General features: G+C 43.3%; 1 protein-coding gene across 1 annotated transcript; it reads right to left on the reverse strand.

Annotated features, from left to right (window-relative positions):
* Window positions 1-25,687, reverse strand: LOC110520635 (interferon alpha/beta receptor 1a-like). The gene is made up of 9 exons (XM_036975286.1): window positions 25,480-25,687; window positions 15,442-15,568; window positions 14,319-14,500; window positions 8,536-8,662; window positions 7,314-7,507; window positions 2,106-2,266; window positions 1,010-1,163; window positions 692-849; window positions 1-537 (listed from the first exon to the last, which is right to left on the reverse strand). The coding sequence occupies exons 1-9, from the start codon at window positions 25,529-25,531 to the stop codon at window positions 196-198; spliced, it is 1,497 nt and encodes a 498-aa protein (XP_036831181.1). The 5' UTR covers window positions 25,532-25,687; the 3' UTR covers window positions 1-195.
* Between the last annotated feature and the right edge of the window lie 113 nt (window positions 25,688-25,800).

A 25,800-nucleotide genomic window follows, 5' to 3' on the forward strand; every position in this document is an offset into this window, starting at 1 on the left:
CCACACAGCAACATGGGATTCCCAGGCCAACCCAGGCAGCTGACAGTGTACTGGTATACTAAAAGGCCAGAATCACATGAATAACATGCCATCCTGTTGCATAAATAAAATAATCCATTAAAAAAAGATTTAGGTATTTGATAGTCCCAAAATGTTAAACATGTCAACAGACAAGTTTCCAAAAATATTGGACTTTCATGATATGACGTCTCTCCCCATCTCCTCCATCTTGGCCTGCGCCAGTGTCTGCCAGGAATCCACTTCCTGGTCTGTCCTGATTGGCTCCCCACAACTACGACCCTGCTGGGTGGAGCCTCCCTCTGTGGAGCAGATCCCAGAGTCTCCGCTGTCCTGGCAGATGTGCCTGTCGCTGTCCTGACCCAGCTCTGAGGGGGGCGCTGTGAGGGGAGGAAGGACGTGTATCTCCAGTAGCACCACCTCAGAACAGATGGTCAGCTTATGACAGCACAGCTCCGCCTCTGAATCAGCAGTGAGGAGGCGGGGCATGTCGGAGCCGGGGGAGGAGTCACAGAGGTACTGGGGTGAGGGGAAGAGAGAAAGATAAATTGTCATTGCTTATTCCCAACCACCCTTAAACACACAGACACACCCACCAACCAAGAGGATGGACGGTACACCTGGATACTACTGTTATGCTGTTTACTGTTGAGTAAGCGTTTGTGAGGCCTACCTCCTGGATGTGTGCAGGCAGCTGGATAGAGGGGTAAAAGGTGTTTTTGAGGACTCTGTAGAACCTGAAGAAGGCGTAGGAGGAAAGCAACACGAGCAGGAAACACACCATCATGGAGACCAGGAAGTACAGGAAGATCTGCCCGTACGGGGTGTCACCTGAGGACGAGAACAGTCACACTTTAGTGGCCTTATTTTGCAATTACTCCTGTAAAAGACGCTCTCTGGCATCTCTACACACACATTATACAGGTAGGTAATTTGTCAAGCAATTTGGAAACAAATCTCCAAGCCTTTAGTGTGAAATGTTCATTCCTACCCTCTGTCTGCATGCACTGGGGTTCTGTGTAGCTGCTAGTCTTGTTGTAGTAGTCGTAGCGAGACTGGATCATGACACAGTACCACGTCCAGGCCTCCAACTCAGGCAGCGTCACCAGGTTGTTGCTAGAGTCCAACACTTTAGGCTTCAGACCCTGAACATCCAATAAGAACACGTTATAAAATCAGACAGGGTTGGGATACGCTGCCCTGTCTTGCACTACTACTTGTTTCAACTGGAAGAGTTCCAGAGAACATGGAACGACAACTTTGCATTTCATCTGAATATAGAACACTTCAAACCCTTCTAGAATACAGAGCCACATCATAGAACACTTCAAAACCTTCTAGAATACAGAGCCCCATCATAGAACACTTCAAAACCTTCTAGAATACAAAGCACCATCATAGAACACTTCAAAACCTTCTAGAATACAGAGCACCAACCAGTTACCTGCATTGAAAGCCTTATTAGAACACACTTGTGTTCCTATCTTTAAGTTTATTGTTACACCATGTTGTAGCTTCTGGTATTTTATAGCAGTCCCAGGGTTACTGAGGGGAGGCCCAGGTGACAGCAGTCCCAGGTTTACTGAGGGGAGGCCCAGGTGACAGCAGTCCCAGGGTTACTGAGGGGAGGCCCAGGTGACAGCAGTCCCAGGGTTACTGAGGGGAGGCCCAGGTGACAGCAGTCCCAGGGTTACTGAGGGGAGGCCCAGGTGACAGCAGTCCCAGGTTTACTGAGGGGAGGCCCAGGTGACAGCAGTCCCAGGTTTACTGAGGGGAGACCCAGGTGACAGCAGTCCCAGGTTTACTGAGGGGAGGCCCAGGTGACAGCAGTCCCAGGGTTACTGAGGGGAGGCCCAGGTGACAGCAGTCCCAGGGTTACTGAGGGGATGCCCAGGTGACAGCAGTCCCAGGGTTACTGATGGGAGGCCCAGGTGATAGCAGTCCCAGGGTTACTGAGGGGAGGCCCAGGTGATAGCAGTCCCAGGGTTACTGAGGGGAGGCCCAGGTGATAGCAGTCCCAGGGTTACTGAGGGGAGGCCCACAAGTCTTTAGAGGCCACAAAACAAGGCAGAAGGTTGTGCCAGTACCTGAGGGTCATCAAAGCGGCTCCAGTACAGGATGCGGTAGTCCAGGTAGAAGACGTGTTCCTTCATGGAGTGCTGGGTGCTGGTCAGGGGGTCAGAGATGGTCACGTTCAGCAGGTTCCCCACAGGAGCCATCTCCACCCTGGACGGTGGGCCCAACGAAGCTAGACAGGGGGAAGAACAGAGAAGACCTAAATAAACTCACTAATAATCAATAGTCGCCATACAGGCAACTCCAGAGTCCTGGGAATGATTCTTGGTGAAGGACAGATTAACGGTCTCTGTGCTAGTTGTGTGTGAGGGTGGCTGTGCGTGTTGGCGTGTCGCTGTGTGTGAGTTATATTTTCATTTTATTTAACCAGGTAAGACCCATTGAGGTAAAAAGCCTATTTTGTGAGGGGCGACCTGGCAAGAAGGCAAAACAGGGAAATAGCAGCGTGTCCAGAAAATATTACAGAAAAATACAAAAGCTGTGTTCGAATACCCACACTAACATACTGTATATACACTACATACTATTTGTTATTTTTTATTATACTGTAAACTAAACGGTATTCTTTCAGTTGAGCGTACTAGTGCTTGACCCGTCTATCCCGGAAGTTGATGCTGTTGCTTTGCAACCACTTGCTAGATTGTTAGAATAACAAATTATTAGCTAGGACATCATACAACTTTGGCCGTGTTCTTAAATTCAATCTGGGAGTGGCAGAGCACGCTCTGGGCGTTCCTAAATTCAGAGTGTTGTCAGATAGATTATCTGTTCATAAGCGCTCAGAGCGCACACTGGACGCTCTGGTGGAGGGCTAGGGTTGATCCAAGTGTTCTGACCTCAGCTTGGGTGCTTGGCTGCCGTTGTAACTGGCTAATGTTGGCTAGCTTGTTAGCTACATCCAGACACAAATGAGAGAACACTTCACTCTGACCATTTTACTCGCCCTAGCAGAGCTGGTTAGGCTGGTTTCATGTTATCTAGAGTGTTGGTAACCAACTGTGCTGCTGGCAACAATTTAATCATGCTTTTAAAATTATTATTATTATAATATTTTTTTACGATCACCAGAGCGAAATAGCAATGTCCACTGACAACACAACTTAACTAAATTAAATAGCATATAGTTGATATACTGGCAAGTCCGATGTATTAGTAGCCAACTAACATTAGGTAGCTAGCTAACATACCGGTACATACTGCTGTAATATGCTATGTGATTCGTAAGGATAGCGAAGCTAACAAAATGTGTAACTTATTTGAAAAGTAATTACTTTATGACATTACTCAACATTTGTCATAATTAGTTAAAGAAATGAATTTGTATCCTCTCTCGTCACACCTCGGCTGCATATTTTCCACCAAATACATCAAATCTGAAAATGTTGTGAAGCCACACCCCCTTTTTGAGGAATTGCATTATGGGCCCTAAAGTACGGAAATAGTGTCCTCTGCGTGTATACTTCGGCAAATTTAGGACCACATCTGGGAATTGTCATACTAACTATATCTGTAAAATGGTATAGAAACAGCTTGACAGCCTCTGTCGAAGGCGCTTGGACCTTCTTTTTTGATATTTTCAATGGTATTGTTAACAAACACGCCCCCATAAAGAAAATGAGAATTACAACAAAAAAAAAAGGTTCAGCCCCTGGTTCGACCGCGATCTTGCAGAGTTACTCCACCTCAAGAATTGCATTTGGCGAAAGGCTCAGCACACACATCCTCAGGCTGACTGGCTATCGTTCAGGCAAATGAGAAATAAGTGCACTCAGGCTATCCAGAAGGCCAATGTTAGTTACTTTAAGGAGCAGTTCTAGCTCTGTGGGTCTAACACCAAGACGTTCTGGAAAACGGTTAAAGACCTGGAGAATAAACCTGCCTCCTCACAGCCGCCTATGTCCCTTAATGTTGATGTGGTTGTTACTGACAAGAACATGGCTGAGCTTTTAAAAAAAACAAAAAAAAAAACACAATTTCATTAAGTCAGGGTTCCTATTTGACTCAGCCATGCCTCCCTGCCCGTCCAACATTTCCTCATCTCCCACCCCTCTAAAGCGACTATCCCCGATGCTTCTCCCTCTTTTTCCCCTGCCCCGCTACAAAGTCTCTCCCTGCAGGCAGTCACTAAGTCCGAGGTGCTAAAGGAATTCCTTAAACTTGACCCCCCAAAAAAACGTGAGTCAGATGGATTAGACCATTTCTTTAAAAAAATAATTCTTACACCTATCATTGCCAAGCCTGTATCTCCTTTCTGGGGAGGTTCCCATTGCTTTGATGGGAGCCACAGTTAATCCTTTATTTAAAAAGGGGGAGATCAAGCTGATCCTAAATGTTATAGGCCAATTTTTTATTTTGCCCTGTTTAATCAAAAGTGATGGAAAAACTTGTCGATAATCAACTGACTGGCTTTCTTGATGTCAATAGTATTCTCTCGGTTATGCAATCTGGTTTCCGCTCAGGTTATGGATGGGTCACTGCAACCTTAAAAAGGTCCTCAATGACGTCACCATTGCCCTTGATTCTAAGCAATGTTGTTCTGCTATTTTTATTGACTTGGCCAAAGCTTTTGATACGGTAGACCATTCCATACTTTTGGGCCAGCTAAGGTGGATTGGTGTCTCTGAGGGGTCTTTGGCCTCATTTACTGACTCTCTCTCAAATAGTGCAGTGTATAAAGTCAGAACATCTGCTGTCTCAGCCACTGTCGGTCACCAAGGGCCCAAGGCTCGATCCTAGACCCCACCCTCTTGAAAAATGTACATTAACAACATAGCTCAGGCAGAAGGAAGCTCTCTAATCCATTTATATGCAGATGATAGTCTTATACTCAGATAGCCCCTCCCCGGATTTTGTGTTAAATGCTCTACAACAAAGCTTTCTTAGTGTCCAACAAGCTTTCTCTGACCTTAACCTTGTTTTGGAGGTGTTCAGAACAAAAGGTAATGTGGTTTGGTAAGAAGAATGCCCCTCTTCCCACCGGTGTGATTACAACCTCTGAAGGTTTAACGCTTGAGGTAGTCACTTCAAACAAGTACTTCGGAGTATGGCTAGATGGTGAACTGTGCTCTGCACATATCAAAGCTGCAGGCTAAAGTTAGAAGAAACCAAGTCTAGATTTATCGTAATCGCTCCTCTTTCACCCCAGCTGCCAAACTAACCCTGATTCAGATGACAATCCTACTCGCGCTAGATTACGGAGACAGAATTTATAGATCGGCAGGTAAGGGTGCTCTCGAGCAGCTAGATGTTCTTTACCATTCAGCCATCATATTTGCCACCAACGCTCCTTATAGGATACACTCCTCTGTAAACTGGCCATCTCTGTATACACGTCACAAAACCTACTGGTTGATGCTTATTTATTAAACCCTCTTAGGCCTCACTCCCCCCGATCTGAGATATCTACTGCAGCCGTCATCCTCCACATACAACACTTGTTCTGCCAGTCACATTCTGATAAAAAGGTCCAAAGCACACGCATCCCTGAGTCGATCCTCTTTTCAGTTTGCAGCTCTTTCCAGTCATTAGCTGCAGCAACAAACACTCACACTGGACAGTTCTCAATCTCTTCACTCAAAGACTCAATCATGGACACTCTTACTGACAGTTGTGTCTGCTTTGTGTGATTCATTGTTGTCTCCACCTTCTTGTCCTTTGTGCTGTTGTCTTTGCCCAATAATGTTTGTACCATGTTTTGTGTTGCTACCAAGTTATGTTGCCACCATGCCGTGTTGTCATGTGTTGATGCCTTGCTATGGTGTTGTCTTAGGTCTCTCTTTATGTAGTGATGTGTGTTTTGTCCTATATTTATCCCAGACCCCCGTCCCTGCAGGAGGCCTTTTGGTAGGGTGACATTATAAATAAGAATTAGTTCTTAACCGACTTCCCTGGTTAAATAAAAATCCATACTATGCCAAATAAGCATGTACATCAAAAATAGTACGGTTAGTATGAGTATTCGAACACAGCTAAAGTGTCACAAGTTATATACACTGCTCAAAAAAATAAAGGGAACACTTAAACAACACAATGTAACTCCAAGTCAATCACACTTCTCTGAAATCAAACTGTCCACTTAGGAAGCAACACTGATTGACAATAAATTTCACATGCTGTTGTGCAAATGGAATAGATAACAGGTGGAAATTATAGGCAATTAGCAAGACACCCTCAATAAAGGAGTGGTTCTGCAGGTGGGGACCACAGACCACTTCTCAGTTCCTATGCTTCCTGGCTGGTGTTTTGGTCACTTTTGAATGCTGGCGGTGCTTTCACTCTAGTGGTAGCATGAGGCGGAGTCTACAACCCACACAAGTGGCTCAGGTAGTGCAGCTCATCCAGGATGGCACATCAATGCGAGCTGTGGCAAGAAGGTTTGCTGTGTCTGTCAGCGTAGTGTCCAGAGCATGGAGGCGCTACCAGGAGACAGGCCAGTACATCAGGAGACGTAAACTTTTATTTAGTCTATTCAACAGCAGGGCATGGTCAACAGTGTCAAAGGCCTTTGACAAGTCGATAGAAAGTGAGCATCTAGAAAATCACCAACAACATCATTGCAGTAATTGTACTATACTGTCCTACCAAGCAAAACTGGCAGTAACTGCTAATTTGGTCAAAAATGAGTTAGTCATTTTTGCTACAGTAAATACATGCTTAATCATGTGGACAAGTATCCTGCCTCTATTGTATTGTATTGTGGTGAAAATTGCGGTCATGTTAACAGTTACTGTATAAAGTTACTGTGAAACCAAGGTAAATAAAAGCCATTTTCCTCAGATCCACACTATGAGCAGTTACTGCCTTTTTGCTTGGTAGGGCAGCATACTGGGCTCTAAAACCCAACTGGAATTGAGAACCTGAAAAAAACTCAACTCTGTTTTTTTCCTAAATGTTTGGATGTGCAGACAGTTTAGACATGGGACGATAGTTATCCAATTGGGACAGATCTCCACCCTTAACGTAAAGGCATGACGTAGGCTGCTTTCCAGACTTTAGGAATTCAATTCATCCGGGCCAGCCGGCTTTCTTAATACCAATAGATTTGAGTGCCTTTACAACTTCTGAAAGCTCAATCAACACACGCGTGTGGCTGTGTGTGTGTGTGTGTGTGTGTGGCGGTGTTTAAATGTGACTGTCTGCAACGGTGTTGATTTTCTTCTCTCATTTAGTTTTTCCCCCATCTGTGCCCAAGTCTGTCTGCCTTCTCCCATTCCTCTCACCGTTTTTATGAGGGCAGAAGTCTTTGTTGACCCAGTCCGAGTTGACTCCGTCTGCGCTGGCTTGGACTCGGAGCACGTACACGCCCAGGTAGCGCAGATTAGAACCTGTGAGGTCACAGCGGGTGCGTGTGGTCCTTTCACACACACGGCTCCAGTCCTCCTTCTTCTTCTTCTTCATCTTCATCTTGTACTTCCTGTTGGGGAGCGAGCGAGAGGGTCAGTGATGAGAGGCAGTCTTGGCCTAATACCAGATCATGACTCTCATGGTGGTAAAATAAAGCAGACGAGTCACTGTTTGGGTGTAGGAGGTGAAATACGGTATCATGTGACATGTAGCAGGTGACATACAGTACAGTATGTGACATGTAGGAGGGGGAGGTGAACTACAGTATGACATGTAGGAGGGGAGGTGAAATACAGTATGTGACATGTAGGAGGGGAGGTGAAATACAGTATGTGACATGTAGGAGGGGAGGTGAAATACAGTAAGTGACATGTAGGAGGGGAGGTGAAATACAGTAAGTGACATGTAGGAGGGGGAGGTGAACTACAGTAAGTGACATGTAGTAGGAGGTGAAATACAGTAAGTGACATGTAGGAGGTGAAATACAGTAAGTGACATGTAGGAGGTGAAATACAGTATGTGACATGTAGGAGGGGGAGGTGAAATACAGTATGTGACATGTAGGAGGGGGAGGTGAAATACAGTATGTGCATGTAGGAGGTGAACTACAGTATGTGACATGTAGGAGGGGAGGTGAAATACAGTATGCGACATGGAGGGGAGGTGAACTACAGTATGTGACATGTAGGAGGGGAGGTGAACTACAGTATGTGACATGTAGGAGGGGGAGGTGAACTACAGTATGTGACATGTAGGAGGGGAGGTGAACTACAGTATGTGACATGTAGGAGGGGAGGTGAACTACAGTATGTGACATGTAGGAGGGGAGGTGAACTACAGTATGTGACATGTAGGAGGGGAGGTGAAATACAGTATGTGACATGTAGGAGGGGGAGGTGAAATACAGTATGTGACATGTAGGAAGGGGAGGTGAAATACAGTATGTGACATGTAGGAGGGGGAGGTGAACTACAGTATGTGACATGTAGGAGGGGGAGGTGAAATACAGTATGTGACATGTAGGGGGGGGGGTGAAATACAGTATGTGACATGTACGAGGGGTCTGCGGGGGTGGTGTGAGTGCATCTGGTGACTTACGCCATGTACTCTACAGTGAAGCTAACAGAGTTGCCTGTGGTCGTCTGGTCCCAGTCCCACGTCAGTACATACTGTGTGTTCAGGGTGAGCAGAGTCAGGTTCTGAGGTTGAGGCAGCTCTGCAAGCACTGGAACACAGAGAGTAAGACAGGCAGACCGGGTCACTGAATAGTTCTTCACTGTTTGGTACCGTGTTGTTTATGTTACATGATGGGAGTTGGATATAAGCAACTGATTCGGCAGCAACTTTGAAGTTAAAATAGCCTCAACATTTGCATACTTTAGGCTTTGCATTTCATCACTACTTCACAGCCAGCCACCAATTCACATGTCCCGTGGACAATATGAAATATACAAAAAAAGAGGAATTGATCCCATATTTAAAATCTCCGAAGAACAAATAAGCAAACACACCCCTGTGGCGAGAAAGAAACAATTGACTGGCAACAATGACAGTGACCTCACTAGCCAGCGTTTCTATTGGCCGATTCCACGCCAGCGTTTCTATTGGCCGATTCCACGCCAGCGTTTCTATTGGCCGATTCCACGCCAGCGTTTCTATTGGCCGATTCCACGCCAGCGAGAAATATTTTCAGTATGTCAGAATGTTCTTGTAATTCTCACATAGGAACAGCATTGGGAGGAAGGATGTTTAACATGCTGTTTACCTTTGTAGCAAACTATTATTATTATTATTATTATTATTATTATTATTATTATTATCATCATCATCATTTAAACATGATTAAAGTGGCCATTTAAGACCCTAATGATCTGTAAACACGTACATGATAGACATATTGGCGTCATTTTAACTCCTTGTTGTGTTCTCTCAAATAAGGAGTATGTCTAGACTCTGAAATAATTTCCACATTCATTTATTCAACATAAATCCAAAAACATTATTACATTATTTTTTTTATCTTATTTTTTTGGGGATACTGTTTGTTTTTAACAATATATACTTTTTCAAACATGTCAAATTTCCAGAGTGGGCTCTGGTACTTTTAATGATGTGACCCACCTAGACGTAGAAATGTACATTATACAGTGCATTTGGAAGGTGCTCAGACCCCTTGACTTTTCCACGTTTGGTTCACACAGCCTTATTCTAAAATTGAGATTTTCCCGCAATCTACACACAATAATGACAAAACAAAAAGAGAGAACCCACTCTGGGAATGTGATGTAGAGTATTAAAAACAAAAAAAACATTAAGTTAAAAGTAAGCATGGGTCTGAAGCCAAAAAAAGAGAATTCCTGAGCACCGCAATGCGTACTCCACCCATGCTCTACAAAGGATTTCCAGCACACAACGTTGATCTACTAAAGTAGCTACGTTGGTTTATTGCTTAGGATTCAAACCTTAACAAAAGAAAACAGCCAAATTCATAGTCTTAGAGATGCTCCCACAATAATGTGTTTTGTGCTGCATAGAAGGTAATGTATTGCATTCATCCTACCCAATTCCACTACCTTTTCAAGCTTTTTTTTGATTTTATGAAAGCAAGCATTGCTTTTATACTTACAACACCATTAGGCTTGATTGAGTGACCTGTTTTGTCTCGTAGCAATGTTGTCCCTGCCTGCATTTCTTTATTAAACCTTTATTTTATCAATATATTCATTGAAAAAAAAATGAATAGATTAAAACATCTTCTTTGGTCAGTAGGTACCATACATAACATACAGCCGGTCTGTATTCCTGGTTTCTGTAACAGTTAGTTGACCTGTGTAATATTCACATAAACTTGTTTTTCCCAACATGGTCCTGTTTTATCAATTGCTATACTGAACAATGGACAGATCATTACCTCTGTCAAATTACTATGTAGCTTCAAGTTGTGTATACATCTCCTGATACGAACACCGTAACAAATGAGAAACACCTTACATCGGATAGGTTCGCTAAATTCTTTTAACCACAAATATTCTTAGTCATGCTGTACATAGCTGTCCAACTCTGCAAAAAAAAAAGCACATTTTCATTCCCACATTTACAAAAACATTTGGGAGCAGAGTTTGAGAGCTGGGCCCGATTTCCCAAGAGCGTGTTAAGGGTTCAGTTCATCGTTTGGAGCATTGTTAAATCTCAGAGCAGTTTCCACAAAAAAACATTGTTCTTAAAGTTGCACTTGAAAACACTCAGACCCCTTGCAGAACAGCTAAGCGCATCGTGAGATGCTTTTTTTGGCCTCCCGCACTTCATCCATTAGAAGATTTGCGCTAAACATTAAATCACATGGTTTTATCTTTTATTTTTTCACCTTTATTTAACCAGGTAGGCAAGTTGAGAACAAGTTCTCATTTACAATTGCGACCTGGCCAAGATAAAGCAAAGCAGTTCGACACATACAACGACACAGAGTTACACATGGAGTAAAACAAACATACAGTCAATAATACAGTATAAACAAGTCTATATACGATGTGAGCAAATGAGGTGAGATAAGGGAGGTAAAGGCAAAAAGGCCATGGTGGCAAAGTAAATACAATATAGCAAGTAAAACACTGGAATGGTAGATTTGCAATTGGAGAATGTGCAAAGTAGAAATAAAAATAATGGGGTGCAAAGGAGCAAAATAAATAAATAAATAAAATACAGTAGGGAAAGAGGTAGTTGTTTGGGCTAAATTATAGGTGGGCTATGTACAGGTGCCAGTGGGTTTGGCGACGAGTATGAAGCGAGGGCCAGCCAACAAGAGCGTACAGGTCGCAATGGTGGGTAGTATATGGGGCTTCGGTGACAAAACGGATTGCACTGTGATAGACTGCATCCAATTTGTTGAGTAGGGTATTGGAGGCTATTTTGTAAATGACATCGCCAAAGTCGAGGATTGGTAGGATGGTCAGTTTTACAAGGGTATGTTTGGCAGCATGAGTGAAGGATGCTTTGTTGCGAAATAGGAAGCCAATTCTAGATTTAACTTTGGATTGGAGATGTTTGATATGGGTCTGGAAGGAGAGTTTACAGTCTAACCAGACACCTAAGTATTTGTAGTCCACGTATTCTAAGTCAGAGCCGTCCAGAGTAGTAATGTTGGACAGGCGGGTAGGTACAGGTAGCGATCGGTTGAAGAGCATGCATTTAGTTTTACTTGTATTTAAGAGCAATTGGAGGCCACGGAAGGAGAGTTGTATGGCATTGAAGCTTGCCTGGAGGGTTGTTAACACAGTGTCCAAAGAAGGGCCAGAAGTATACAGAATGGTGTCGTCTGCGTAGAGGTGGATCAGAGACTCACCAGCAGCAAGAGCGACCTCATTGATGTATACAGAGAAGAGAGTCGGTCCAAGAATTGAACCCTGTGGCACCCCCATAGAGACTGCCAGAGGTCCGGACAGCAGACCCTCCGATTTGACACACTGAACTCTATCAGAGAAGTAGTTGGTGAACCAGGCGAGGCAATCATTTGAGAAACCAAGGCTGTCGAGTCTGCCGATGAGGATGTGGTGATTGACAGAGTCGAAAGCCTTGGCCAGATCAATGAATACGGCTGCACAGTAATGTTTCTTATCGATGGCGGTTAAGATATCATTTAGGACCTTGAGCGTGGCTGAGGTGCACCCATGACCAGCTCTGAAACCAGATTGCATAGCAGAGAAGGTATGGTGAGATTCGAAATGGTCGGTAATCTGTTTGTTGACTTGGCTTTCGAAGACCTTAGAAAGACATGGTAGGATAGATATAGGTCTGTAGCAGTTTGGGTCAAGAGTGTCACCCCCTTTGAAGAGGGGGATGACCGCAGCTGCTTTCCAATCTTTGGGAATCTCAGACGACACGAAAGAGAGGTTGAACAGGCTAGTAATAGGGGTGGCAACAATTTTGGCAGATAATTTTAGAAAGGGTCCAGATTGTCTAGCCCGGCTGATTTGTAGGGGTCCAGATTTTGCAGCTCATTCAGAACATCAGCTGAGCAGATTTGGGAGAAGGAGAAATGGGGAAGGTTTGGGCGAGTTGTTGTGGGGGGTGCAGTGCTGTTGACCGGGGTAGGAGTAGCCAGGTGGAAAGCATGGCCAGCCGTAGAAAAATGCTTATTGAAATTCTCAATTATGGTGGATTTATCAGTGGTGACAGTGTTTCCTATCTTCAGTGCAGTGGGCAGCTGGGAGGAGGTGTTCTTATTCTCCATGGACTTTACAGTGTCCCAGAACTTTTTTGAGTTAGTGTTGCAGGAAGCAAATTTCTGCTTGAAAAAGCTAGCCTTGGCTTTTCTAACTGCCTGTGTATAATGGTTTCTAGCTTCCCTGAACAGCTGCATATCACGGGGGCTGTTCGATGCTAATGCAGAACGCCATAGGATGTTTTTGTGTTGGTTAAGGGCAGTCAGGTCTGGGGAGAACCAAGGGCTATATCTGTTCCTGGTTCTAAATTTCTTGAATGGGGCATGTTTATTTAAGATGGTTAGGAAGGCATTTTTAAAAAATATCCAGGCATCCTCTACTGACAGGATGAGATCAATATCCTTCCAGGATACCCCGGCCAGGTTGATTAGAAAGGCCTGCTCGCTGAAGTGTTTCAGGGAGCGTTTTACAGTGATGAGTGGAGGTCGTTTGACCGCTGACCCATTACGGATGCAGGCAATGAGGCAGTGATCGCTGAGATCTTGGTTGAAAACAGCAGAGGTGTATTTAGAGGGCAAGTTGGTTAGGATGATATCTATGAGGGTGCCCGTGTTTAAGGCTTTGGGGAGGTACCTGGTAGGTTCATTGATAATTTGTGTGAGGTTGAGGGCATCAAGTTTAGATTGTAGGATGGCTGGGGTGTTAAGCATGTTCCAGTTTAGGTTTATGCTTCCTGGCTGGTGTTTTGGTCACTTTTGAATGCTGGCGGTGCTTTCACTCTAGTGGTAGCATGAGGCGGAGTCTACAACCCACACAAGTGGCTCAGGTAGTGCAGCTCATCCAGGATGGCACATCAATGCGAGCTGTGGCAAGAAGGTTTGCTGTGTCTGTCAGCGTAGTGTCCAGAGCATGGAGGCGCTACCAGGAGACAGGCCAGTACATCAGGAGACGTAAACTTTTATTTAGTCTATTCAACAGCAGGGCATGGTCAACAGTGTCAAAGGCCTTTGACAAGTCGATAGAAAGTGAGCATCTAGAAAATCACCAACAACATCATTGCAGTAATTGTACTATACTGTCCTACCAAGCAAAACTGGCAGTAACTGCTAATTTGGTCAAAAATGAGTTAGTCATTTTTGCTACAGTAAATACATGCTTAATCATGTGGACAAGTATCCTGCCTCTATTGTATTGTATTGTGGTGAAAATTGCGGTCATGTTAACAGTTACTGTATAAAGTTACTGTGAAACCAAGGTAAATAAAAGCCATTTTCCTCAGATCCACACTATGAGCAGTTACTGCCTTTTTGCTTGGTAGGGCAGCATACTGGGCTCTAAAACCCAACTGGAATTGAGAACCTGAAAAAAACTCAACTCTGTTTTTTTCCTAAATGTTTGGATGTGCAGACAGTTTAGACATGGGACGATAGTTATCCAATTGGGACAGATCTCCACCCTTAACGTAAAGGCATGACGTAGGCTGCTTTCCAGACTTTAGGAATTCAATTCATCCGGGCCAGCCGGCTTTCTTAATACCAATAGATTTGAGTGCCTTTACAACTTCTGAAAGCTCAATCAACACACGCGTGTGGCTGTGTGTGTGTGTGTGTGTGTGTGGCGGTGTTTAAATGTGACTGTCTGCAACGGTGTTGATTTTCTTCTCTCATTTAGTTTTTCCCCCATCTGTGCCCAAGTCTGTCTGCCTTCTCCCATTCCTCTCACCGTTTTTATGAGGGCAGAAGTCTTTGTTGACCCAGTCCGAGTTGACTCCGTCTGCGCTGGCTTGGACTCGGAGCACGTACACGCCCAGGTAGCGCAGATTAGAACCTGTGAGGTCACAGCGGGTGCGTGTGGTCCTTTCACACACACGGCTCCAGTTCTTCTTCATCTTCATCTTGTACTTCCTGTTGGGGAGCGAGCGAGAGGGTCAGTGATGAGAGGCAGTCTTGGCCTAATACCAGATCATGACTCTCATGGTGGTAAAATAAAGCAGACGAGTCACTGTTTGGGTGTAGGAGGTGAAATACGGTATCATGTGACATGTAGCAGGTGACATACAGTACAGTATGTGACATGTAGGAGGGGGAGGTGAACTACAGTATGACATGTAGGAGGGGAGGTGAAATACAGTATGTGACATGTAGGAGGGGAGGTGAAATACAGTATGTGACATGTAGGAGGGGAGGTGAAATACAGTAAGTGACATGTAGGAGGGGAGGTGAAATACAGTAAGTGACATGTAGGAGGGGGAGGTGAACTACAGTAAGTGACATGTAGTAGGAGGTGAAATACAGTAAGTGACATGTAGGAGGTGAAATACAGTAAGTGACATGTAGGAGGTGAAATACAGTATGTGACATGTAGGAGGGGGAGGTGAAATACAGTATGTGACATGTAGGAGGGGGAGGTGAAATACAGTATGTGACATGTAGGAGGGGAGGTGAACTACAGTATGTGACATGTAGGAGGGGGAGGTGAACTACAGTATGTGACATGTAGGAGGGGAGGTGAACTACAGTATGTGACATGTAGGAGGGGAGGTGAACTACAGTATGTGACATGTAGGAGGGGAGGTGAACTACAGTATGTGACATGTAGGAGGGGAGGTGAAATACAGTATGTGACATGTAGGAGGGGGAGGTGAAATACAGTATGTGACATGTAGGAAGGGGAGGTGAAATACAGTATGTGACATGTAGGAGGGGGAGGTGAACTACAGTATGTGACATGTAGGAGGGGGAGGTGAAATACAGTATGTGACATGTAGGGGGGGGGGGGGTGAAATACAGTATGTGACATGTACGAGGGGTCTGCGGGGGTGGTGTGAGTGCATCTGGTGACTTACGCCATGTACTCTACAGTGAAGCTAACAGAGTTGCCTGTGGTCGTCTGGTCCCAGTCCCACGTCAGTACATACTGTGTGTTCAGGGTGAGCAGAGTCAGGTTCTGAGGTTGAGGCAGCTCTGCAAGCACTGGAACACAGAGAGTAAGACAGGCAGACCGGGTCACTGAATAGTTCTTCACTGTTTGGTACCGTGTTGTTTATGTTACATGATGGGAGTTGGATATAAGCAACTGATTCGGCAGCAACTTTGAAGTTAAAATAGCCTCAACATTTGCATACTTTAGGCTTTGCATTTCATCACTACTTCACAGCCAGCCACCAATTCACATGTCCCGTGGACAATATGAAATATACAAAAAAAGAGGAATTGATCCCATATTTAAAATCTCCGAAGAACAAATAAGCAAACACACCCCTGTGGCGAGAAAGAAACAATTGACTGGCAACAATGACAGTGACCTCACTAGCCAGCGTTTCTATTGGCCGATTCCACGCCAGCGTTTCTATTGGCCGATTCCACGCCAGCGTTTCTATTGGCCGATTCCACGCCAGCGTTTCTATTGGCCGATTCCACGCCAGCGAGAAATATTTTCAGTATGTCAGAATGTTCTTGTAATTCTCACATAGGAACAGCATTGGGAGGAAGGATGTTTAACATGCTGTTTACCTTTGTAGCAAACTATTATTATTATTATTATTATTATTATTATTATCATCATCATCATTTAAACATGATTAAAGTGGCCATTTAAGACCCTAATGATCTGTAAACACGTACATGATAGACATATTGGCGTCATTTTAACTCCTTGTTGTGTTCTCTCAAATAAGGAGTATGTCTAGACTCTGAAATAATTTCCACATTCATTTATTCAACATAAATCCAAAAACATTATTACATTATTTTTTTTATCTTATTTTTTTGGGGATACTGTTTGTTTTTAACAATATATACTTTTTCAAACATGTCAAATTTCCAGAGTGGGCTCTGGTACTTTTAATGATGTGACCCACCTAGACGTAGAAATGTACATTATACAGTGCATTCGGAAGGTGCTCAGACCCCTTGACTTTTCCACGTTTGGTTCACACAGCCTTATTCTAAAATTGAGATTTTCCCGCAATCTACACACAATAATGACAAAACAAAAAGAGAGAACCCACTCTGGGAATGTGATGTAGAGTATTAAAAACAAAAAAAAAACATTAAGTTAAAAGTAAGCATGGGTCTGAAGCCAAAAAAAGAGAATTCCTGAGCACCGCAATGCGTACTCCACCCATGCTCTACAAAGGATTTCCAGCACACAACGTTGATCTACTAAAGTAGCTACGTTGGTTTATTGCTTAGGATTCAAACCTTAACAAAAGAAAACAGCCAAATTCATAGTCTTAGAGATGCTCCCACAATAATGTGTTTTGTGCTGCATAGAAGGTAATGTATTGCATTCATCCTACCCAATTCCACTACCTTTTCAAGCTTTTTTTGATTTTATGAAAGCAAGCATTGCTTTTATACTTACAACACCATTAGGCTTGATTGAGTGACCTGTTTTGTCTCGTAGCAATGTTGTCCCTGCCTGCATTTCTTTATTAAACCTTTATTTTATCAATATATTCATTGAAAAAAAATGAATAGATTAAAACATCTTCTTTGGTCAGTAGGTACCATACATAACATACAGCCGGTCTGTATTCCTGGTTTCTGTAACAGTTAGTTTACCTGTGTAATATTCACATAAACTTGTTTTTCCCAACATGGTCCTGTTTTATCAATTGCTATACTGAACAATGGACAGTTCATTAACCTCTGTCAAATTACTATGTAGCTTCAAGTTGTGTATACATCTCCTGATACGAACACCGTAACAAATGAGAAACACCTTACATCGGATAGGTTCGCTAAATTCTTTAACTACAAATATTCTTAGTCATGCTGTACATAGCTGTCCAACTCTGCAAAAAAAAAAAGCACATTTTCATTCCCACATTTACAAAAACATTTGGGAGCAGAGTTTGAGAGCTGGGCCCGATTTCCCAAGAGCGTGTTAAGGGTTCAGTTCATCGTTTGGAGCATTGTTAAATCTCAGAGCAGTTTCCACAAAAAAACATCGTTCTTAAAGTTGCACTTGAAAACACTCGTGATCTAACGGCTGCCTCAGACCCCTTGCAGAACAGCTAAGCGCATCGTGAGATGCTTTTTTTGGCCTCCCGCACTTCATCCATTAGAAGATTTGCGCTAAACATTAAATCACATGGTTTTATCTTTTATTTTTTCACCTTTATTTAACCAGGTAGGCAAGTTGAGAACAAGTTCTCATTTACAATTGCGACCTGGCCAAGATAAAGCAAAGCAGTTCGACACATACAACGACACAGAGTTACACATGGAGTAAAACAAACATACAGTCAATAATACAGTATAAACAAGTCTATATACGATGTGAGCAAATGAGGTGAGATAAGGGAGGTAAAGGCAAAAAGGCCATGGTGGCAAAGTAAATACAATATAGCAAGTAAAACACTGGAATGGTAGATTTGCAATTGGAGAATGTGCAAAGTAGAAATACAAATAATGGGGTGCAAAGGAGCAAAATAAATAAATAAATAAAATACAGTAGGGAAAGAGGTAGTTGTTTGGGCTAAATTATAGGTGGGCTATGTACAGGTGCAGTAATCTGTGAGCTGCTCTGACAGTTGGTGCTTAAAGCTAGTGAGGGAGATAAGTGTTTCCAGTTTCAGAGATTTTTGTAGTTCGTTCCAGTCATTGGCAGCAGAGAACTGTATGGAGAGGCGGCCAAAGAAAGAATTGGTTTTGGGGGTGACTAGAGAGATATACCTGCTGGAGCGTGTGCTACAGGTGGGAGATGCAATGGTGACCAGCGAGCTGAGATAAGGGGGGACTTTACCTAGCAGGGTCTTGTAGATGACATGGAGCCAGTGGGTTTGGCGACGAGTATGAAGCGAGGGCCAGCCAACGAGAGCGTACAGGTCGCAATGGTGGGTAGTATATGGGGCTTTGGTGACAAAACGGATTGCACTGTGATAGACTGCATCCAATTTGTTGAGTAGGGTATTGGAGGCTATTTTGTAAATTACATCGCCAAAGTCGAGGATTGGTAGGATGGTCAGTTTTACAAGGGTATGTTTGGCAGCATGAGTGAAGGATGCTTTGTTGTGAAATAGGAAGCCAATTCTAGATTTAACTTTGGATTGGAGATGTTTGATATGGGTCTGGAAGGAGAGTTTACAGTCTAACCAGACACCTAAGTATTTGTAGTTGTCCACGTATTCTAAGTCAGAGCCGTCCAGAGTAGTAATGTTGGACAGGCGGGTAGGTACAGGTAGCGATCGGTTGAAGAGCATGCATTTAGTTTTACTTGTATTTAAGAGCAATTGGAGGCCACGGAAGGAGAGTTGTATGGCATTGAAGCTTGCCTGGAGGGTTGTTAACACAGTGTCCAAAGAAGGGCCAGAAGTATACAGAATGGTGTCGTCTGCGTAGAGGTGGATCAGAGACTCACCAGCAGCAAGAGCGACCTCATTGATGTATACAGAGAAGAGAGTCGGTCCAAGAATTGAACCCTGTGGCACCCCCATAGAGACTGCCAGAGGTCCGGACAGCAGACCCTCCGATTTGACACACTGAACTCTATCAGAGAAGTAGTTGGTGAACCAGGCGAGGAAATCATTTGAGAAACCAAGGCTGTCGAGTCTGCCGATGAGGATGTGGTGATTGACAGAGTCGAAAGCCTTGGCCAGATCAATGAATACGGCTGCACAGTAATGTTTCTTATCGATGGCGGTTAAGATATCATTTAGGACCTTGAGCGTGGCTGAGGTGCACCCATGACCAGCTCTGAAACCAGATTGCATAGCAGAGAAGGTATGGTGAGATTCAAAATGGTCGGTAATCTGTTTGTTGACTTGGCTTTCGAAGACCTTAGAAAGGCATGGTAGGATAGATATAGGTCTGTAGCTGTTTGGGTCAAGAGTGTCACCCCCTTTGAAGAGGGGCATGACCGCAGCTGCTTTCCAATCTTTGGGAATCTCAGACGACACAAAAGAGAGGTTGAACAGGCTAGTAATAGGGGTGGCAACAATTTTGGCAGATAATTTTAGAAAGAAAGGGTCCAGATTGTCTAGCCCGGCTGATTTGTAGGGGTCCAGATTTTGCAGCTCATTCAGAACATCAGCTGAGCAGATTTGGGAGAAGGAGAAATGGGGAAGGCTTGGGCGAGTTGTTGTGGGGGGTGCAGTGCTGTTGACCGGGGTAGGAGTAGCCAGGTGGAAAGCATGGCCAGCCGTAGAAAAATGCTTATTGAAATTCTCAATTATGGTGGATTTATCAGTGGTGACAGTGTTTCCTATCTTCAGTGCAGTGGGCAGCTGGGAGGAGGTGTTCTTATTCTCCATGGACTTTACAGTGTCCCAGAACTTTTTTGAGTTAGTGTTGCAGGAAGCAAATTTCTGCTTGAAAAAGCTAGCCTTGGCTTTTCTAACTGCCTGTGTATAATGGTTTCTAGCTTCCCTGAACAGCTGCATATCACGGGGGCTGTTCGATGCTAATGCAGAACGCCATAGGATGTTTTTGTGTTGGTTAAGGGCAGTCAGGTCTGGGGAGAACCAAGGGCTATATCTGTTCCTGGTTCTAAATTTCTTGAATGGGGCATGTTTATTTAAGATGGTTAGGAAGGCATTTAAAAAAAATATCCAGGCATCCTCTACTGACAGGATGAGATCAATATCCTTCCAGGATACCCCGGCCAGGTCGATTAGAAAGGCCTGCTCGCTGAAGTGTTTCAGGGAGCGTTTGACAGTGATGAGTGGAGGTCGTTTGACCGCTGACCCATTACGGATGCAGGCAATGAGGCAGTGATCGCTGAGATCTTGGTTGAAAACAGCAGAGGTGTATTTAGAGGGCAAGTTGGTTAGGATGATATCTATGAGGGTGCCCGTGTTTAAGGCTTTGGGGAGGTACCTGGTAGGTTCATTGATAATTTGTGTGAGGTTGAGGGCATCAAGTTTAGATTGTAGGATGGCTGGGGTGTTAAGCATGTTCCAGTTTAGGTTGCCTAGCAGCACAAGCTCTGAAGATAGATGGGGGGCAATCAGTTCACATATGGTGTCCAGAGCACAGCTGGGGGCAGAGGGTGGTCAGACGGCAACGGTGAGAGACTTGTTTTTAGAGAGGTGGATTTTTAAAAGTAGAAGTTCAAATTGTTTGGGTACAGACCTGGATAGTAGGACAGAACTCTGCAGGCTATCTTTGCAGTAGATTGCAACACCGCCCCCTTTGGCAGTTCTATCTTGTCTGAAAATGTTGTAGTTTGGAATTAAAATCTGGTTGCTCTGTGACTGCGATAACCCGAGAACAAAATTTGACTACAATAAAGTTGCCAATGTCTTTGCAAATGATCCAAAAAAAGCCACGTATAGGAACATGCTTCAAATGAAAACTCAGATGACTGTGTTAAAATAAAAACAGCAGGCTTATTACACACGAAAGACAATGGTCTAAAGATCCGCTCCGGTCAGTTTAGTCATCTTGCTTGGTTAATTTTGTCTTATAACAGTAGCTGGGTTTTTTGTCACATAGCTAACCAAAGTTAGCAAACGTGTCACTTGTTGATTGTGTACATGTCACGCAAGCAAGGAATGATCATTATGTTGTTTGACCTGGATGCTTCATGTGCAACCACGCTAGGTTTTATTTTTTAAATGTAACATTCCGATTAATCGGTCGACCTCTAATAGCAATAGATACAGTGCATTCGGAGAGTTTTCAGAACCCTTGAATTTTTTCCACATTTTATTTACGATTTTATTTCTAAAACATAAGTATTCAGACCCCTTTGCCTACGAGACTCAAAAATTGAGCTCAGGTGCATCCTGCTTCCATTGATCATCCTTAAGATGTTTCTACAACTTGGAGTCCACCTGTGGTAAATTCAATAGACTGGACAAGATTTGAAAAGGCCACACCTGTCTAGGTAAATTGCAACAGTTCTTAGGCGTTTTTAGTGCGCACGTGGGGGGTGCGCAGCCAGGATGCCTGCTAAACCAAGTATAACTATAAGAAATCGAAGATGTGTCAAATTATATCCAGCTCAGGGGCTCCAGCTATGCATTTGGTTTGCTAACTAAGTGGCTAGATGTCAAGATTAAGTTTATTGGTCACTATAGAGACATTAAATCCCATCCTGGATCGAGACCCCTGTTGCCTAAATTGTTGTGGAAGAACTGCGCAGATGCAAAGTCTGACGAGAGAATTTCAGTAAAATCTCCATTCGTTTTTAACATCTCCAAATAGTCTTAAATATTTGCTCCGAATTCAACGATATCTGCAGAAAGAAAGGGGTGTTAGCTATGACATGACACATTGAAAATATATGTTTTGGTTATTGAACTACAGTAAATAAAGTGGATTTACACCCAGTGACATAATTTAATTACGGGTCTCTGGTCTGTACTATACAGAAAATGCAGAATTATGAATGTTATTCTCTTCATGGTGATGTAGCACATGCAGAGCTCTACAGTGGGAACACTTTACTCACATATGCGATTAAATATTATGCTGTGTGACCAGGATAAAAAAATATGTTTTATTTAGGAGCACCAATGCGCCTGGAACAATTAAGTATTCTAGCAATATTAGCGCAAATATTTTGCATTGTGTTCCTAAATTTCTTTGTGTGCCCCGCCTACATTTTTTTCAACTTCAACACGCATGTGCTCCTTATAAAATACGTCAACGACAGCGTAGACCCAAGAAAGTACACAAAAGGTATAAATATGCAATATCCTCCTTTGCCTACTTGGGCATTTTTCTAAATGAGCGCTGCATCCAAACAAGACGAAATTTGGTTGTTCCGGACCAAATCTGAACGAAGCATAGACATCTAAGTACACCACAGTACAGCTCAGTAGAGTACAGTGTACTCAAGTCGTGTGATCTACTGTGTACTGTACAGTAATGTACTCTACTGTGCTGTCCAAACTTGTGAACCCAACGATGGTGTGACTACTATAAATTCCAAATGTAGCCAATTGCAGAAATTCCGCTACCGAATTTTTCATAAATTCGATAAACAATTTTGGTAATGGAGTTGTTTTAATCACTTAATTCATAAACAAAATTGATATCAGTAAAAACACTAACTGAAAGGTCTAATTGTACTTGTTTCTTCAATTATCCTCCCTCATGAAAGACATTTGAAAATACACACCACATGGCCAAAAGTATGAGGACGCCTGCTCATCAAACATCTCATTCCAAAATCATGGCCATTAATATGGAGTTGGTCCCCCGTTTGCTGCAATAACAGCCTCCACTCTTCTGGGAAGGATTTCCACTAGATGTTGGAACATTGCTGCTATAACAGCCTCCACTCTTCTGGGAAGGATTTCCACTAGATGTTGGAACACTGCTGCAGGGACTTGCTTCCATTCAGCCAGGAGATCATTTGTGAGGTTGGGGACTGATTGTTGGGCGATTAGGCCTGGCTCGTAGTCGGCATTCCAATTCATCCCAAAGGTGTTCAATAGGGTTGAGGTCAGTGCTCTGTGCAGGCCAGTCAAGTTCTTCCACACCGATCTCAACAAATCATTTCTAAATGGACCGCACTTTGTGCATGGGGGCATTATCATACCAAAACAAGAGATGGCTTCCCCAAATTGTTGTCACAAAGTTTGAAGCACAGAATTGTCTAGAATGTCGTTGTAATTGAAGACTTATCTCCCTCACCAACTTCAAACATCTGCTATCGGAGCAGCTAACCGATCGCTGCCACTGTACATAGTCTATCGGTAAATAGCCCACCCAATTTACCTACCTCATCCCCATACTGTTTTTATTTATTTACTTTTCTGCTATTTTGCACACCAGTATCTCTACCTGCACATGACCATCTGATCATTTATCACTCCAGTGTTAATCTGCTAAATTGTAATTATTCACCTACCTCCTCATGCCTTTTGCACACAATGTATATCGACTATTTTTTTTAATTAAAAAATAAATACAAATTCTACTGTGTTATTGACTTGTTTATTGTTTACTCCGTGTGTAACTGTAACTGTGTTGCTGTCTGTTCACACTGCTATGCTTTATCTTGGCCAGGTCGCAGTTGTACATGAGAACGTGTTCTCAACTAGCCTACCTGGTTAAATAAAAGGTGAACAAATAAATAAATAAGTATCATTAAGATTTCCCTTCACTGGAACTAAAAAGGGCCTTGACCAAACCATGAAAAACTGCCCAACCCATTATTCTTGCTCGAAACGTTACAGTTGGCACTATGCATTCGGGCAAATAGCGCCCTCCTGGCAGTCGCCAAACCCATTTTGAAAATACATGCTTGAACGTGCCAATAGGCTCGAGCTCGCTTGTTAGGCTCTGCCCACCTCCTTGCTCGTTCTACCTATTCAGATTAAATTTGCGCCCATTTGGAAACGACAGACTGTGGTGTATTTGGCTAATCCTTAGTCCAAATTAATGTACAGGTTTTGTTTAAAGCGCAAATTGTCTCGAAAACAAAACAGCCAAATACTCCGTATAAACGTGAATCGATTCACAATTCCGGTATGGTTCTAGCAACAAATCCATTTACTGTCATATCACGTCAATAATTTAACAAACGCAAAATATACTTACTGTACACCGGTTTAAAGATTAACACAGTTGCAGCCGACAGTATTTTTCAGTGAAAACACATTTTCGGCGTCTGTCTTTGTTGAATTAAACGCAGGTGTTCGGAGACACTGATGGCTAGCTAATTAGCACAGGTAGCTGTTTTCCGTTAACAAGCACTGTAACGTGGAAATATGGCTGAGTGGCAATCCAATCCTAACCCTGTGTAATGGAACCGGGAGTCAAGGACGAGCTGTGCGTTCGTGAATTCAACTTTGGCCATCTATTCCGACTCCAGAGCGCTCTCGTCTGAGCGCCGGAGTGCAGAATAACTGTTTACAAACACTCAACACCTGTTGAATATGACCAGTGTCAGTAAACGTCGGCAAAAAAAACCCACAATACAATTATTGCCAGCAGCACAGGCACCATCCCTCTAGATAACATGAACACAACACAATCAGCTCTTCTAGCTTGGGTACTTGACTGCGGTTGATGTCGGAACGCTCCGATCAACCCTAAGGTGTTCAATAGGGTTGAGGTCAGGGCTCTGCAGTCCAGTCAAGTGTGCGCTCTGAATTTATGAACCCTGGCACTCCAGAGTGAATTGGACGCGAAAACGTAACAATTGTATCGATATAACATTGGGGCCAACATCTATATAGCTAATCCCAAATGTCGTCCTAATGTAGCTATCGAGTGGTGCAGCGGTCTAAAGCACTGCATCTCAGTGCTAGGGTTAGGATTACCACACCGCAGAGAGCCTGAAAACCAGCTTCTATCTCAAAGCCATCAGACTGTTAAACAGCAATCACTAACACAGGCAGGCTGCTGCCTACATACAGACTTTAAAATCATTGGCCACTTTAATAAATTGATCACTAGTCACTTTAATAATGTTTACAATAACTTGCATTACTCATCTTATATGTATATACTGTACTTTATACCATCTATTGCATTTTACCTATGCTGCTCGGTCATTTCTCATCCATATAAATATAGTCTTATTCCATTCCTTTACTTAGATGTGTGTGTATTAGGTAGTAGTTGTGTAATTGTTAGGTTACATATTAGATATTGCTGCACTGTCGGAACTAGAAGCACGAGCATTTTGCTACACTCACAATAACATCTGCTAATCATGTGTATGTGACCATTAAGATTTGATTTAGAGGCATCACTACAGACCCTGGTTTGATCCCGGGTTGTATCACAACCAGCTGGTGATCTGGAGTCCCATAGGGCAGTGCGCAATTGGCCCAGCGTTGTCCTGGTTAGGGGAGGGTTTTGGTCGGGGTAGGCTGTCATTATCCGATTTGCCTAGTTAAATAAAGATTTACAAATATGTAAAAAAAAAAAAGGGATCTCTAACTACAGCTAAATTAGCTAGTTGCTGTACTTACCATTGGTTATTGGGAGAGACCAGAGGAGAACGAGTGCAAAGCCCACCTTCATGATGAATAATGATTATTTAACAAGTAATCCAACGGTACGTTTTTCCCAAAAAAACTACCTTCACAGATCGTTCATTTTCCCAATCCCAGCTTTAGTTGCTGTGGCCAGTTGAGTTGCTCCCGGTTCAATGGAACATCACCGGATAAACAATCCGATATGGACACCAACGAAATGACATATATGGAGATGTATGAATGACGTCGAAACTCAGTAACTTTACTCTGATTGGTCCTACGTGATTACGTTTTTTGTACAGATAGATAGATAGA

This window comes from Oncorhynchus mykiss, chromosome 3 (genome assembly GCF_013265735.2).
Source record: "Oncorhynchus mykiss isolate Arlee chromosome 3, USDA_OmykA_1.1, whole genome shotgun sequence".
Taxonomy (NCBI): domain Eukaryota; kingdom Metazoa; phylum Chordata; class Actinopteri; order Salmoniformes; family Salmonidae; genus Oncorhynchus; species Oncorhynchus mykiss.